Source organism: Pleurodeles waltl, chromosome 7 (genome assembly GCF_031143425.1).
Source record: "Pleurodeles waltl isolate 20211129_DDA chromosome 7, aPleWal1.hap1.20221129, whole genome shotgun sequence".
In the NCBI taxonomy this organism is placed as follows: domain Eukaryota; kingdom Metazoa; phylum Chordata; class Amphibia; order Caudata; family Salamandridae; genus Pleurodeles; species Pleurodeles waltl.
Window position 1 is genome coordinate 698,901,675 of NC_090446.1, and position 16,767 is coordinate 698,918,441.

The 16,767-nt window shown below is 42.1% G+C and overlaps 1 protein-coding gene across 3 annotated transcripts in view; it reads right to left on the reverse strand.

The window, feature by feature from the left end:
- Nucleotides 1-16,013, reverse strand: part of GNPDA1 (glucosamine-6-phosphate deaminase 1) — an 86,242-nt gene extending 70,229 nt beyond the window's left edge. For 2 of the 3 annotated variants that reach the window (XM_069244704.1, XM_069244705.1), the window contains exons 1-2: nt 15,909-16,013; nt 9-140 (exon numbers count right to left, since the gene is read on the reverse strand). In XM_069244704.1, coding sequence (XP_069100805.1) covers nt 9-140; nt 15,909-15,963 — 187 coding nt within the window. In that variant the 5' untranslated portion in view covers nt 15,964-16,013. Of the gene's footprint in view, nt 1-8; nt 141-15,880 lie in introns of all 3 variants that reach the window. The other variant, XM_069244706.1, reaches the window with a different exon arrangement.
- Between the last annotated feature and the right edge of the window lie 754 nt (nt 16,014-16,767).

Genomic DNA, 16,767 nt, shown 5'->3' on the forward strand with positions numbered 1-16,767 from the left:
TTTCTCACCTGTGGGAAGTCCTAATGTAAAGTATTTGTCAGGACCTGGGTTAAAATGGACGATCCGATTCCGGATATATTTTGCTGCCCATTCACTGGCCTGGTCATAGTTGTCCAAAATGATAAGCTTCATTGTTTCTACTGAAAACAAATAAAATAACGCCATTGTTAACAGCACTGCAGCCCCGTGGCAGTACAACATTGCAATCAAGAACAACAGCTCAGCATTCGCAAGATCCTTCAGCGGAGGTTGCTGCATGTAAGAAATGAGGGGTGTTGTGGTTGTTATGTTTGTATTTGCTTCCTGAGGGGTCAATGTTGTTTTGTAACAACTACATTAAAGGAAATCAGACTTGGTCCTCACATTCTTGGACAGTGGCAATGCCTTGTCATCCAGCATCCATGTGGCCAATCTGGTTCATATAAAGAGCATCTTCCACTTCTCTACAAAGGTCTAAAGCAGCATTTCCCAAACTGTGGGTCGTGAAAGTCCTGGTGTATATGTATGTATTAATTAATATGATTAGCCCTGTTTGTGCAAAGGCACTGAACATGTCCAGTTTTAAAAACAATCCCTTGCAAGCACTCCTAAGCAAAACTCTGGGTGAACCTTTCAGTATTTGTTGCTGATTTTGTTTTTTTACTTCACAAAGCCATTTCAACAGAGAATATGCTTACTATCCATGATCATTCAGGGCCATACCACTTATGTATTACTTTCACACATAAACTGAGAAATATGTATGTGGTCAACTGGCTAGAGCAGCTGACTCTGGAACTCAGGAACCAGAATCGAGTTCCAGTTTGATTCAACATCCTTTGATTCTGGAAAAATCACTTAATATCCCATACTTAAAATAAAATAAGTCTGACCTTATGCAATTCAATATGGTGCTCATATAAAGCACACCAATGTCCATAGATAGGTGGCCGCTGGGTGTGAGTGCAAATATATATCTAGCTCCCAGTAGAAGGTGTCACGCTGAAACGCCCTGGAAATGTTTTGTATTATGTTGTTAATTTAATAATAAAATGAAATATCACCTACTGGCAGTAGCCAGTAGGTATAGTTAGGACCTAGTTTCCATAGAAAAAGTGTTTTTGACTTGCTTATATCTTTGGTACCGTTTGACGAATCTTCACAAAATTTTAGAAACATTTCAAGTTGGGGTCAAGTTGTGCATGGAAAGTTTTGGGACGATTGGTCAAGCAGGGGCTGAGAAAAAGTGTGAATCAAAAAAGTGCATTTCCCATGTTAATTACCATAGACATCTCTGCAGCTCGAACCGCTGGACGGAAAAGGTAGCGTTTGGTCCGCAGATCACCCTTTTTAGGTCCAGTGCGCAAGTGCTTTAACCTGTTGTGAGTATAGTTGGCTTTTAATCATGCCCATCACTTTAATTCGTTCCAGGGCTTGCCTTTCAAAAATCATTTGATGTCATTGGTAAATGCTTTACGTTTGTCCTGCCTTGAGGCTGTTTTGTCACAACTTGCAGACTGCCCCTGTGTGCCCAGTGTAGGTGAACTATTTTTTTTCTCCTTTGTCTCTCCTCATGTTGCTGCATAGCGGCAATGGCGCTCACCGCGCAAACAGGCACAATAGCATGAACTCGATTGGCGGTATTGGAGCACTGGTCACATTGGGTAACTGTGAACAATCAGAGTTATTTCTTGTGGCTCTCGCCATAAAACACTTGAAATTGGTAAACGCTTTACAGTAATATAGAAATCCTCAAAGTGAAACCGGCTTTCCCGGCACAGCGGGAGATCCGTTACTACAATATTCACTACACTCCAGAAACTCACAACATAATGCTTTGCATGGTATTACTTTTACAAAACATTTTTGCTCATAACTCAGCCTGTGGTGGTCCTAGTACAATGGGACCACCTACAAAACATTCACCACAGATTGCTCTTTTTGTCTAAGTCATCTCTGTGTCCCACACTAGGTTGGTGGGGACCCCAAAATAATTATCCCTCCCACCATTCAGTGTGTTTTAAGCACTCTCATGGCTGGATCTTTTGTTTTACAGCTGGGAATAGCTTGTGTTTTAAGGGCCTTCTTTGTAATATCTTTGCTGTAGGTCTGCCCCCCTGAAAATGTGTAATGCGCTATGCCCTCTAGGGTCTAAATATGTGGTTACACTGCATTATTTATTGCCATTTTTTGTGTGGTTATGCCCTCCAAGTGCTAACTATATAGTGTCAGGAGATTACCCATTAAATCAAACATCCACAGGAGCAGATGCCTTTTACCAAACTCCCCCCCCAACAGATGCGTTCTCAGACTTTACTGATTATCTGAACCCTGCATCCGCTAGGGGGAAAGGAGAATGGGGAAAGAAAAAGAGAGGCCGCCTCCAGATCCAGTTCCAGCCTGTGTTTCCCACTTGAAGATAGATATTCAGTGTGTGCTTCTGTAACCTGCACCTTTCTTCTTATTGGGATTTCTTTAAAGGAAGGACCTGCAATCGGTGATGTGAGTATAGTTAAGTACATTTCTACTGCACATTCAACTGTTCAGCCATTCACATTCACCCAATTCTATCGTTCTCCTAACCTGGATCTTTTGAGAGACTAGCCTCTCTTTAAGAGAACAATGTTAACTTAATATCGTCTTTTCTCCAGGAATCAGAGGTATCCAAGGTTCTCTGGAGAACAGTTCAAAGGTTCACAAATATACAATCTACTAATATCTTTTACAGGAAACAAAACCTCCTTATGAAGGTTCAGTTTTCTCAATCACAGTCTCTAAGAATTAGTCTGAGCACTGAGGTTTGTCTCTAAGACTGACAAGTTTGCAAGACGAAATGTTTTTGAATATATATGTACATACATAAAATGGCAAGTCTAGAAATCATACAAAAGGATTCCTTACTGCAGTTGCTTGAAATTCTGTTAAGCTGAAAAAAAAATGCACAGCTCCCAGAGAGAAACAGGTGGAGGGAAGCTTCAGCACAAGACTAAGGTAGAAACACTAGAGCGCTGACCTCACAAAGATTTGCGGCCACCATCTTGAGTGGAAGTTAAACCTGAAGAAGCTAGTGCTAAGAACAGCCTTCGCAAGAGCTAACAGGAGTGAGGACGCCGCTGCAACCAACGTGGGTACAAGGAAAAGGGGAATTGTTTTTCCTGAGGGAAGAACTTAACAACACTGGCAATAGTTTACCTGACATATAGTCACATGACCATGTTTCTTACAAATGAAATTTTCATTGTGGTGTCCTCTAGGGGCTGTTCTAAGCATTACAATCATATTAACATATTAAAATATTCGTGGCGTGGAAACCTGCCCCATAATGCTTTGCAGAGCATTACTTTTAACAAAACATTTTGCTCAAACCTCAGCATGTGGTGGTCCTAGGACAATGGAACCATCTTCAAAACGCTGCTTACAATGTACTCTTTCTTTCTACATTATCTCTGGGTCCCCAAACTATGTTAGTGGGGGCCCGAAAAATAAACCCCTCTACCACCATTCATTATCTTTTGAAGCTCTCTCATAGCTGGAACTTTTTTTTTTTTTTTACAACTGAGAAAAGTTATGTTTTATGGTCCTTGTTTGCAGTATCATTGTAATAGGCCTGCTATCCTTGAAAATGTATAATGCACTATGCCCTCTGTGGGCTAGCTATACGATTACACTGCATTATTTTCTCTCATACCTTTTTCATGTGATTATGCTCTTTACGTGCTGACTGTATGGTTGCATGACCATGTTTCTTACGAATGCCTTTTTTTTGTGGGGTTCTCTAGGGGCTGTTCTGAGCAATGCACTCAACATACTATAATATTTGTGGCATGAAAACTAGTCCCCATAATGCTTTGTAGGGCATTACATTTGCAAAACCTTTTTGCTCATAACTCAGCCTGTGGTGGTCCTAGCACAACGGGACCACTTTCAAGACGCTCTGTCTACATCATCTCTGGGTCCCACACTAGGCTGGTGGGGACGCCAAAATAATAACCCCTCCCACCATTCAGTGTCTTAAGCTTTCTCATGGCTAGAACTTTTGTTTTACAGCTGGGAGAAGTATGTGGTTACACTGCATTACTTTCTCCTGTTTTTTTCATGGGCTTATGTCCTCTAGGGGTTAACAATATGGTTACATGATCAGGTTTCTTACAAATTATATTATATGGTGCCCTCTAGGGACTGTTTTGAGCATTACAGTCTAATGCCAAAAGTTTATTTGTGATAAAGGTTTATATGATAAATTGTATATGTGTGAATAATCTTTCCTTATTACAATTATGTCCATGATTCTGGCCAACTTAAAAATCTTATTACAGTATGACTGTTTTAACACTTGATATGTTTAGGTGACCCTTCCAGTTTATTCCCCCCTCTGTGGCGGACTTGTTTTTTTTTTGTTGGGGGGGAATTGTATTAGCCAGCCAGTAACTCTAATGGTGAGGTGGTGCAGGTGGTATTTTATCAGAATTAGCATGGCAGATTTAAATTAGGATGCTAAATGGGAACATTTTCATTTTTTGCTGCAGAGAGAGGAATAAGGTAAATGGAAGTGCTTTACTTATGTGCAGGGCTACTGGAAATATTTTTATTTGGTGTGGATCTGTTCAGTAGTTTCTGAGATATGAAAGGGAAAAGAAATTTACATTGCTAGAGTCTCAGATCCAGGGAAGATCTCATGCAGAGATCCGATTGGCTGCCAACACTTCAAACAAGAAGTGTTGGCAGCCAATTTGGGACTCTGCTTTAGTCAAGTCCCAAAAAAATCATAAATTAAAAAAACAAGAGAGCCCACAAGGCTCAAAAGCATTTTTTTTTTAATCACAGAGAAATCACCGGCTGGATCCGCAGAGCTCTTAATGATAAAAAAAAAAAAAAACAGTCTCCTGCATTTAAAAATGCTTTCGCTCCTGGGTGGACCAGGTCCTAGGGGCACTGCGGGATAATAATAGGAGGTGGGCATTGATGCCCTGCGGACCCCATGGACCACCACCTACCCTGGCCAAAATGTACAATATATGCCCACCCTCCCATACCTGGCTCCAGGGACCACCACCTCCCCAGGCAACATATTAAAAAAAGAATGGGGGGGTCCTGCGGAACCCCTGGGCCCTGGGAACCACAATCTCACCTGAGAATATTTTAAAAGATGGAGGGGGAACGCAAGCCCCCCTTGTGGGGCCATACATGGCCCTGGGAACCACCACCCTCAGGGGCGGCATTACTGCTACATCCCCAAGGTGTCCACCCTAGGGAGGTGGCTGTTTGCTTTTGCTTGATAGGAGCTGGCTTTCAGAAAGGGGGAGCTTTAAAAATGTGCCCGCTTGCTGAAAGCGTAGTTTTCATCTCTTTCCCTCCCGCTTACATGTGACGGCTGGATAAACGCATAGTAATGAAAATTACTTTACATTAAAAAAAGAAAAAAAAAATCATAGAAATTCACTGAAAAAAACTAAGGTTACAAAGACATTATAGTTAGGCTCACATTTTAAACGTACAAAACCATTGAAATTCACCTTTATTTCAAGTAACTATAACTCAAGTAACTATATTCAAGCCAGTCGCATAGGAAAAAAAAGACAATGCGAAACCTATCGACTTTGTAAATGCATGTTGTGATCAGGTCTAAATCCGTTCTGTAGATTTGGCGTTATTTAAGGTTAAACAATATAAGTATATAGGGCCACAGATGCTTCACGGGTCTACTATTGGTGAATCCGCTAATCCGGGGGAAAAGCAACACCCTGATTGGCTGGCTGCAACCTGACGGAAAAGTTGCAGTCGCCATTTTGTTTTCTGTATCGGCTGGGGGTGGGAAAAATAGTACAAAAACATATAGGAGGGTCAGAATACAGTTAACCTGACCCCACAGGACACACAGAGGGGTTTCTTAGGGACCCTTCATGGGCAAAAAGTGCCCATTTTTGTTTGTCCAATCTGCGGATCCATGGATCCTCTGCGGGCCTCAGCGCAGTCCCCTGTGTAAATCTGCAGCAGATTCGCGGATACAGAGAAAAATTGAACAGAGAAAAAAAAAACACCCTCTGCATCTAACACCATCTAACTCCATCCAACGGCCTACGGCCGTGCGCAGCTTGGGTTTGGGTGATTGCAGTAGGGCTGCCCGCAGGCCCTGCAGTTAGCCTCCTTGGCACACAGCCAAAGGCAGTGCTGGTTATATTAACATGCGTGTTAAAGAAATCATAGAAATTCACCGAAAAAGTTTACAGGTACGTTATAGTTAAGCTGAGGTTTTACCCATACAAAACCATAGAAATTCTGCAGTTATACTTATCTGACGAAACTGTAACTTGTGCCGGACAGTAACTTTAGGCAATGAGTTTTAGTTTCATAGGTGCTCCTGCAGAAAGAGGCTATGCTTGAACTCCGTGTGCTCTTTCCACAATGTATAAGCGGGAGAGGTTTTGTATTGAATCAGCAGTTTCTTCAAATCAGCATTCCAGGAAGGCCACTATGGCTGGGCCCTCTGGCTTTTCCAGTAGGCCCAGCACTCGGATATATTGTTAAATATGGAAGGTCGCTCTGGCCGCCACCGTATATTGCCAGAAACACAACTCATTCCAAAAGGCTTGTCACCTGCTTTTGTAAATCACCAACTTTTGGCAGAAGATAATTCACCAGGGTTTTTGTAAGAATACGCAGGAAACCATTCACTGAGACCCTGGCCCAGTAGGAACGATGGATGACAATAGACCACCAATCCCCCTCAGCACTTCCCAGAGCAGCTGAATATTGATAAAGAAAGGTAACAAGAGGTATTGGGGGGAATGGGTTAAGAAGAAAGAAAAAAAAAAAAAACTTTGCACTGTTGTTCCATGGGAGGACAACAGAATCTGGCATGTTTCTTCAAGTTTCTAAACGGTCAAACTTCTATTGGGAACATCTCACAGAAAAAGATATGCTTCACCTTTCTGGTATTGTGCTCTATTCATTAAACACAAACAATAATTAGACGTGTTCTCCCTATCATGCTTAACACGTCATTAAAACAACATCTAAGTATAGCAAACATTCACCTTTAAACAGGAAGCTTATTGCCTTGAAAGTAGATTGTCGTTAGCAGTGCTTTCGGACAACCTCAGACTTAGACTCCAACCTGATAGCTGTGTAGCAGTCAGAGTAAACTTTGCACAGTTCATATTCTACTTAAGTTTCTAAATACTGAGCTTATCTTTCTTTTGAACCACAATGGTTTTTTTGCTGCATATCTTCATTACCTGTATTCAACAAGAATGTCTCACTTGCTTACTTCGTACTAAACGCACCAAAAGAATGTCTTATATGTTTTTGCTAACAACAAACAAATGTGCTAGCCACCCAAATGTGTACTCATCTGATTGTGCTTTTTCTTCTTTGTCTTCCAAGTTGTGAATTATGTGCTAAGAAGAGAGTCAGCAACAAAAGCAAAAAGAAGAACAGGTGATGGATAAATGCGGGGCAAATCAAACATTCACCCCCATTCACAGATCTGGGTTTAATCCATCATTTTTTCTGCTCCTAATGCCACCCCAATTTGCACCCAACCATATGATATCAGTCTTGACTCTGCTCCCCACGGGAAACAAGCACCCCGGGACCAGTTTCGGGGTATTACTCCTCACAGTCCTGGATGATGGATTAAACCCAGATCTGTGACTGGTGGTGAATATTTGCATTGTTCAGCATTCTGTCCATCATCTGATCTTTTTGCTTTTGTCGTCTTAACTAGAAAGTGTAGGCCCAGACATGGGTCCCATGCTCACTCTGCACAGTACTTCTTGTGAGAAGTGGGCAACACCAGGCCTATTGTGAATGTTAATTGTGATTTGATACTTCTCTGTGGGAACCTTGGGAGTAGTTTCATTCTGTTGAATTTAATGATTAAATTGTGTGTTCTGGTATTAGACAGTCTTGCTCCTGTGAACCTTCAGAGACAGACGTTCCTTTCCTATTCCTGAGTCCCAAAGCTATATCTAGCCCTGCTCTTAGCGATAGTTTCTTGGTGAGCACTTTTCTCCTTATTCTGACTGGAACCTTCATTTTGTTCTATTTGAAATATTCGCTGACACCTGCTACTTATGAATTCCATGTCTTTGGCGTCACTTTAGCTTTGTATTACGGAGCTTGTCGTAAGGGGAACAGACCTTGATATTTGCCTATTGAAGCCTTTAAATAAGTTCACATTTGCCTTTTTGCCTTGCCCAGATCATGTTTACATATGCTGTATTGAGATTACCGATTTAAAACTAAACAGATTGGATTTGAAACTGTAACCTTAATTAATGTTTTGCAGATTTGCTCCTCTGTGTTGTTACTGTAGGGCAGAATATGCTTCACTGTCGTCAATATTTTCCTATATTTGATGCTTTAAGCCTCAGCTCAAGGTAAAGACCCATTCAAGTACTTTTAGCCGAATTTTGAATATGCACAAAATCTACACCAGCCTTTCATCCCTCTATCACAAGTGATCTTGACACTTCACTTTCTGTGACTCCCTAACAACAGGGCGGGTAGGTGGCATTAATTATGTTGTGTTGATGGAGGAAATAGTGTTTCTTGAGTTGTAGCCAGATTTCACAAGTGCTTACAACTGGCAACTTATGTGTCATTTGGACCTGGAAATTAAATATTTTTGTGACTTACAAAGGGTTTTAAAATAAAAACTTTTGAGGAGTGAGAGAATGCCTTTTCGATAATGCATTATTGATTTAAAAGTTGAGGAGATTGTCAATATTGGGAAAAAATGTTGACGATCACCTCTCTTTTTAAACTGTACTTCACCAATACAGCCTAAGTATCTGAATCTCCAGGTCACTGAAAACAGCAGTGCAAAAACAAGGGTGTGTCGCTACCAATAAAAAGTGCATCTCTAATTTGTTCAAGAAACGTCACAGACCCGTTGAGGCGGTAAAATCTGTGTGGAACTGAAAATAACTTATTTCCATGCAAAGCTAAGACAGTCAACTGCAATGCATTAGTGGATACCAAATGTACATGCAGTAAAATCTTTAACAACTAATAAAAACAACGCTTTTCTTTAAAAGTGTCAATTGTGATCTAAACTGCACTGTACCTATTGCTACACTGCATTACACTTCGAGTCATTCACGTATGGTCAGCCAGTGGTCAGAAGGAACTGGTGAGGTGAGAGGTAAGAAAGAGAAAGTGAGGCAGGCCCTTTAAGGTGGGTCTAAAGGGTACAGGGTTGTCTGTAAAGACATAATACACGGTTGGAGGGTGATCTAAAGACAATCTAAGGTGGCTATGAGGTGAGAGCCTCCAAGGAGGATTCTCAAGCGAGAACTGGGGAATAGGGTGACCACCAGTCTGTAATTTTCATGGACTACCTGTAATTTATCCCTGACGTCCATTGTCCGTGATGAAACTCTTAACGAACTGTATTTGTCCATAATTTTAGCCTTTCTCCTAAAGGGCAAAACGTAATTAGGACAGATCAGTTTCCATAGCTGGATTGAAAGGCAGGGAGTCTCCTGTGCTCTGATGGAAGGGGGAGGGGCAGACGGATAAGAAACAGGCCTTCTTGCCAGGGTGTCTCCTCCTCGAAAGAAATGCAAATGTGCAGAACTGGTAAATCTGAAAATGTAGAGGGGCATGGAAACCTGCATTGACTTTAATCAAAGGAGTCACTTGAAGCTTCCAAATGGCAAAAATATTTTCTTTTAAAAGGTACTGTAAGCGTATTCCAAATTGAGCTGTGGAGTGTATGGTTTTAATGGACAGTTAGCAGTAGATATAATCTCTATATTATTGAAATTTATATTTCAGGACTTTTTTTTTTTTTTTTTTTTTAATTTAGCCTAAATGTATTTGCACATTTTGTAGCAGCCTATAGTATGAGGTGTGTAATACATGTTTATACTAATAAGGACTTACACATTCACAGTTCTTTCAGGGACCTCAGTACCTCATAGTACTAACAAACATTGACAAAGCCAATGGGCCTTGTCTACCCAAGAGTTATTAGCTTTGCCAATGTGTTTTAGCCATGTTATACACCAGAGAGTGGCTGCTGTTCAGCATGGCTAAAAGTTAGTGGCATAGAGGAGGGTGTTGCGAAGTGTCACAGAGTGGAATGGCAAAGAGCGGAGTACAGTGGAGTGGCATAGAGTGTTGTGTTTAGGAGTGGCATACTGTGTAGTTGCATAGAGTGGCATATAGTGGGTGGTATCCAGAGGAGTTGACCGATGTAGAATGCATTGGTGTAGAGTGTTGCAGAATATACTGGTGTAGAGTGAAGTGGCATTGAATGCAGCAGCATAAAATTCAGCGGCGTACAATGTAGAGGCATAGATTAGAGTGGTGCAGAGTAGACAGTAGGAGTGCAGAGTGGTGCAGAGCAGAATGGCACAGAGTGCAGTGGCGTAGAGTGGCACACAATAGAGTGTAAGAGTGTGCAGTAGCGTAGAGTGGTGTATAGTTGTGTAGCGTAGAGTGCTGCATAGATCGATTGGCATAGAGTGCAGTGGTGTAGAGCGATGCAGAGTAGAATAGCCTAGGGTGGTGCAGTGCATAGAAGAGTATTGTGCTGTAGAGTGCAGTGGAATAAAGTGGAGTGATGCAGAGTAAAGTGGCATAGAGTGCAGAGTGTATTGGTGTAGAATGCAGCAGTACAGAGTAGAGTGGTGTAGAGTACAGTGGCGGAGAGTGAAATGTTGCAGAGTAGAGTGTCAGTGCAGTGGTGTGGAGTAGAGTGGCATAGGAGCAGTGTTGCAGAGTGGAGTGCAATTGTTTAAAGTGCATTGGTGAGAGTGCAGTTGTTTAGAGTGCAGTGGCGTGGAGTGGGACAGAGTAGAGTGGTACAGAGTACAGTGGAGTCGAATGGCATAAAATAGAGTGGCAGAGAGTGCAGTAGTGTAGAGTGGTGCAGTGGCAGAGTGCAGAGTAGACTTGAGTGGCATAGAGTGCAGTGGTGAAGAGTGGTGCAGTAGAGTAGAGTATAGTGCTGTAGAGTGCAGCTGCGTAGAGTGGATTGATACAGAGTAGAGTATCAGAGTGCAGTGGGGTAGAGCGTATTGGGGTAGAATGCAGTTGTGTAGAGTACAGTGGTGGAGAGTACAGTGGTGGAGAGTAGAATATCAGTGCAGTTGTGTGGAGTAGAGTGGCATAGAGAGCAGTGGTGTAGATTTCAGTGGTGCAGAATAGAGTGCAGTGGCGTAGAGTGCAGTGGTACAGAGTGACATGGGGCAGAGTAGAGTGTCAGAGTGCAGTGGAGTGGCGTACAATAGAGCGGCAGAGAGTGCAATAGTGCATTAGTGGAGTAGTGTAAAGTGGTGCAGAGTAGAGCCTACTGCTGTAATGTGCAGTGCCGTAGAGCAGAGTTATGCAGAACAGAGTGGTATAGAGTGCAGGCATAGAGTGTATTGGTGCAGAATGCAGTAGTACAGAGTACAGTGGTGTAGAGTATAGTGGCAGTGAGTGCAGTGTTGCAGAGTAGAGTGGCAGAGTGCAGTGGAGTAGAGTGGCATAGAGTACAGTTGTGCAAAGTAGAGGGCAGTGGCGTATAGTGCAGTTGTTTAGAGGGCACTGAAGTAGAGTGCAATGGTTTAGAGTGCAGTGGGGCAGAGTGGCATGGAGTGCAGAGGCCTAGAGTAGATTGTTTCAGAGTAGAGTGCTGTGGCATAGAGTGGAGAGGTGCAGGGTAGAGGGCAGAGGCATAGAATGCAGTGGCGCAGAGTGCAGTGGCGTAAAGTAGGTTGTTTCACAGTAGAGTGAAGTGGTGCAGAGTGGAGAGGTGCAGGGTAGAGTGGAGTGGCCTAGAGTGTGATGGCATAGAGTAAAGTGGTGTAGAGTGCCGTGGCATAGACTTCAGGGGTGCAGAGTAGATGAGTGACAATCAGTGTATTGATGTAGAGTGCATGGACATAGAGTGGAGTGTTAGAGTAAAGTGCACTAGCAGAGTGTATTGGCATGGTGTGCAGTAGCATAAAGTACAGTGTTACAGAGTGTCGTAGAGTGGAGATGTGTGGAGTAGATTGGTGTTGCCTAGACAGGTATAGCGGGCAGAGGCACAGAGTGCAGTGGTGTAGAGAGGTGTAAAGTGCATTGGCATAGAGTGGTACAGAGTAGAGTAGAGAGGCATAGTGTGAAGTAGCATAGAGTGGAGTGGAGAAGAGTGCAGTGTCCCGCAGTGCAGAGGCATGGAGTGGTGTAAGGTAGAGTGGTGCAGAGTAGGGTGCAGTGGTGTGGAGTGGTGCAGAGTAGAGTGGAGTATGCATGGTGTGGTAACAACACTTTTTTTTAATTGAAATTGCCATTACATTTGCACAGACATAGTTTTGCAAATAAAACTATACAGTGCACAGACGATGATGTGTGGAAATTGCATCACCTAATGTAATGATTTGTTTTAATCATATATAGGTATTTCTTTCCAGCACAGTTCAGAATTAACAAAAATTAGCTTCATTTGTACTCCTAATTCGGATATATTGTGAAATCCTTGCAGTTTATTTAAATGTTGTGGTGTGATAGAAAAAAACTCTTTCCTACCCCCAGTATCCAGCAAGATTGTCACATAAATCCTCTCACTTTGAAGTCAGAGAAAATAAAATAAACAGTAAGTTCCCACCGAAGACAGAGCCTGACATTTGACCTTGTTTTTTGAATGCACAGCAAATGTGATGAGGAAAGAACAAGATTTACAGGCCGGTTTACAGAAAGAGAGCACTTGGAAAGATACTGTAAATAAGGGAAGGGAAGGGATCAACTCAAGCTATACAGCCTAAAACAAATAAAGCCAGCAAATTGAAAGCAACGAATTGTGAGTGACAAACCACAAGGCCAATGGCAAGCAACAGGTAAATGCATTCCCAAGGAAGCTCTATGAATGTACTTAAAATGACAGCCGTGGGATACTTTTTGGGGAAAGTCCAGTCTTTTATTCCAGTCTGTATCTTGAAGAGATTTGGCCATATCAATTACCCAGGTAGCATGACGAGAAGACCTGGAGGAGTCTCCATGTTGCAGGAAAGGTCTGTACACCTATCTTATCAGTTTGCCGCCAGTTCCTATGATGTAGAGCTTTTTGGCACACATCATGTAGGGTTAGTGCTAGGTGGTAGAAATTAAATAGTGCATTTAATGATCGTTTAAGGTGCTTGTAAGTAAGGAGTTGACCGGGATGAAGATGTTAGTCTGCCACAAGGGTTTGGAAATTTAGTAGCTCACCATCCAGAAACAAATCCCCCAATTTTAGGACACCTGCAGCGTGCCACTGACAGAGTTGTTCTGAACACAGCTGTCCTGTGCAAAAGTGAAGGCCTAGCAAAGGTAGTGCAGGAGTACAGGGTTTCTTCATGTCAGTGAGTTTATAAGTTCTAGCAAGGCTCGAGAAAGCTGTGCATGATAACCCTGGATGGTGTTCTGTAGAATGGTCAGTAGGCAACAATGAGCAGTGCAATAAGCCCTCCTTAAAAGTCTTTACAGATAAACCCCATCTCATTAAGGGGGGGCGGGAAGACAGCAAGCGAACCACCCATTAGACCTGTGTAGCTAAATAACAGCGTTCCAAGTCCAGAAGGCCTAATCCACCCACAGTCACAGGTAGCTTTAGAGTGGAAAGAGCTTCCCGACGGCACCCCAGTGAACAAATAAGATGCGTGGTGTGTTTGAAGAAGGAATGAAGGACGAGCAGGGGAAGGTTTGCAAAATAATACTATCATTGGGGTAGCACACGATCTTCACTAGTGGCGCATGGCCCACTACAGAAAGCAGAATAGAAGACCAAAAAGCAAACTGAGTTGCCAGGGACCATGACGCTCTGCCGAGATTTCCATCCTGCAAATTAGTGGGGAAATGGTAAATATTAAACACTAGGTATCGAAAGGTAACTGGTTACCAGTTCAATCTGAGGTTTAATTGTATATAAAGAGGAAAACAGTACCATATGTTAAAGAAACGCCAATTACATTTTAAAATCTGTCTCATGTTCTTACATTTTGTTTGTGCAATTCACATCCCAAATATTTTGAAGATTATATGTGTACTTTACACTTAGGGATAACCCAGATCACTGGTTTGGCTTTTGCTCAATTGCAAAACCATTTTAAGACATGGACAGAGTGGGCAATTGCCTTGCACAGCCTTGCAAGGGGTCTTGCCTGTGTTCACCCTTCACAAGCATGAAGAGCGGACCATTGCACTAGAAGAGTTTGCCAGGGTGGGTTGGTGCTACTTGGTCAATTACTTCACAGTTCCTCTTCTGTTTCTATCTTATCTTCAGAGACAACTCCCCAGGTACGCAATACCTTCCGATAGTCTTGGTGAACCCTTCTTGTCTGATTTTAGGAACTGTCCTACCTTGTTCTACTCTTTCTTATTTATCAAGTTCTACAGGCAAGTTGTGGGTACCTCACATCCTGACATTAGGTGTGAAACTGTCGCCCACACCATCTGCCCTGCCTCATTAATTTTTTTTAGGTTGAAATACATTGGGCGGTTGGGTTGAGCCAGATGTTTTTGTTCAAATTGTTTAAACTAGCATAAGGTTACTTACCCTAATGTTTCCCAAACTGTTGCCATGGGTTTTTAAATGTTTAGTAAAATAATCAAAATGTTGCTATTACTTTCTCTCCAAGAAAGATTGGGTACATTTGGGTAGGGGTGATGGCTTTGATACAGTGCTGAAAAGCATTAATTTACTACTGAACAACGAGGTTATGTGACACCCGAATGTAGCATACCAGGAGGCAATCACAAAAAGACCACAGTGAATAAATAGTGCTATGTTAAAAAAGAGTTAATAAATGCACTGATAACGTAATGGGGGGTGGCCTCTCTTGGGTGTGTCTGTAAAACAGACGTTTGGTCTTGAATTTCTGTCCTGAATTTTGACCCTTTGTCCTGAATTTTTGTCAGGAATTTTGACCCTTTGTCCTGAATCTTTTACAGTCCTGTCCAGAACTTTCCTCGATGCCAGGAGGTCACCCTACTGGGGAATAGGGAACCAACAGAGTATATATGAAGAGAGGCATTGAGAGTATTTGATGGGGTGAGTACAAGAGATAAAGCATAAGGCGAGATAGTACTTGTAATACAGCGAAAGACGTGTTAGGAGGGTGCATTCATACCAACACCCCCAAAGCTGGTTATGAGACTCCTGAGTTTTAAAAGCCAAAAAACTGCTTCTGCTTACCTTTATCCCACATAAGACTCCCTTCACTTATGTATTGGATATGGATAATGGAAAATCCAAAACCTCCCACTTTTTTTTATTTTTTTATTCTGTTTACAAATACTGGCATTTAGCAAGGTGAAAAATTAAAGTGCGTAAAGGGCAAGAGAGGGCGGGGAGAGATTTTTCATCGAAAACCTGAACAATCATACATAAAAGACTGGGTCACGGGGTAATGGAGAGGTAGTGCGTGGTGTTTAAACAAGGCAGTGGAACGTACAGGTATTTCCTACTCCATTACTACTTCTGTTGCCAGGGAGGATGGAATCCAACAGAAGTTGGCGTGATGAAGGAGAGGACTCGAATTTCTGATGAAGTTTAATTACAAGAGCCACCAGACACGGCTGCTCCCACCAACTTTCTTAGAACATTCTCAGCGCCTCACTAACATTCCTATCCCTCATCATAAAACTCCGTGTAACGTTCCACTGCCTAGTCTAAACACCACATAGTGGCTGACATAGATAGCGAAGAGAGATACCGGGAGAGATGAGGACAACACAGTGTCGGAAGAGAAGACAAACCAAGCGATGGTTCTGAGAGAGGAGTATCAGGACGAAGTATGATACAAGCCCTTAGAGTAGCATTTAGGCAATTTTCAATTATAAACAGATGCAATTTCTGAATTATTTTGTATTACATATAAACGGCTTCATTCTGAAATCCTAAAACATATGAACATCGGTATGTCATGCACAGACTCGCTCGTACCTTACAAAGAGAAGCTCCCGCAACTTACTAGCAGCTTTATCTTCCTGTGGATTTCTATGAACAGTTTGCAAAAGATTTGTCATATGACTAAAGGTCACATGGTAGCAAGCTCAGCAAACTCAGGTGCTTGACACCCCTATTGAAACTGAAGAAGGACAACGATAAATCGTCGAAGGCCGAGCCTCTGTTTCACCACAACAAAGCCACCATCTTGAAGTGGGTGATATGATAACACCATAGAAGGCAAAAAATTAGGGAACCGACTTAGAATGTTTTCAGCTGCTACACCTGTAACACGTTACAACCGTTCTAAAGTGTTCTCTCGTGCTTCACTTATTAGAATAGCAAAAATATAGATTTATTTTTTATAACAGATTCTGGTCCCCAAACAAATTGACAACGTTATTTTCACGGCAACGGTTATGAGCGGATAAAAAGTACGCTCTCCAGCAGTTGAGCGGCCCCGTCCCCGACAACGAGGCACTGATTCCAGAATATTTTTCTCTGCTTCGATGTAGAAAATTTCACAGTCAGGACCATAGGCTCCGATTATGCTTCTGTTTCAATGCTTTATTTTTCTTAGCAGCCAATATAAAAAGAGAAACTTTATTAAAACTACATTTCCCAATGAAATATACTGATCGCATGACCAATGACCAGCAACAGAGATTCCCCCCCCCCCCCCCCCATAAAACCTGGTGACATCAAAACTCTTCCTGGTTCTTTTCCGCAGACAGTTAATTCACGTCTTTAATATATATATATATATATATATATATATATATATATATATATATATATATATTCAAGAGCATGTATGTTGTTTAAAAAGGATCATACGGGTCGTGTTGAAATCGCGCAGCATCACGCTTGCATTTCGCTGTTTT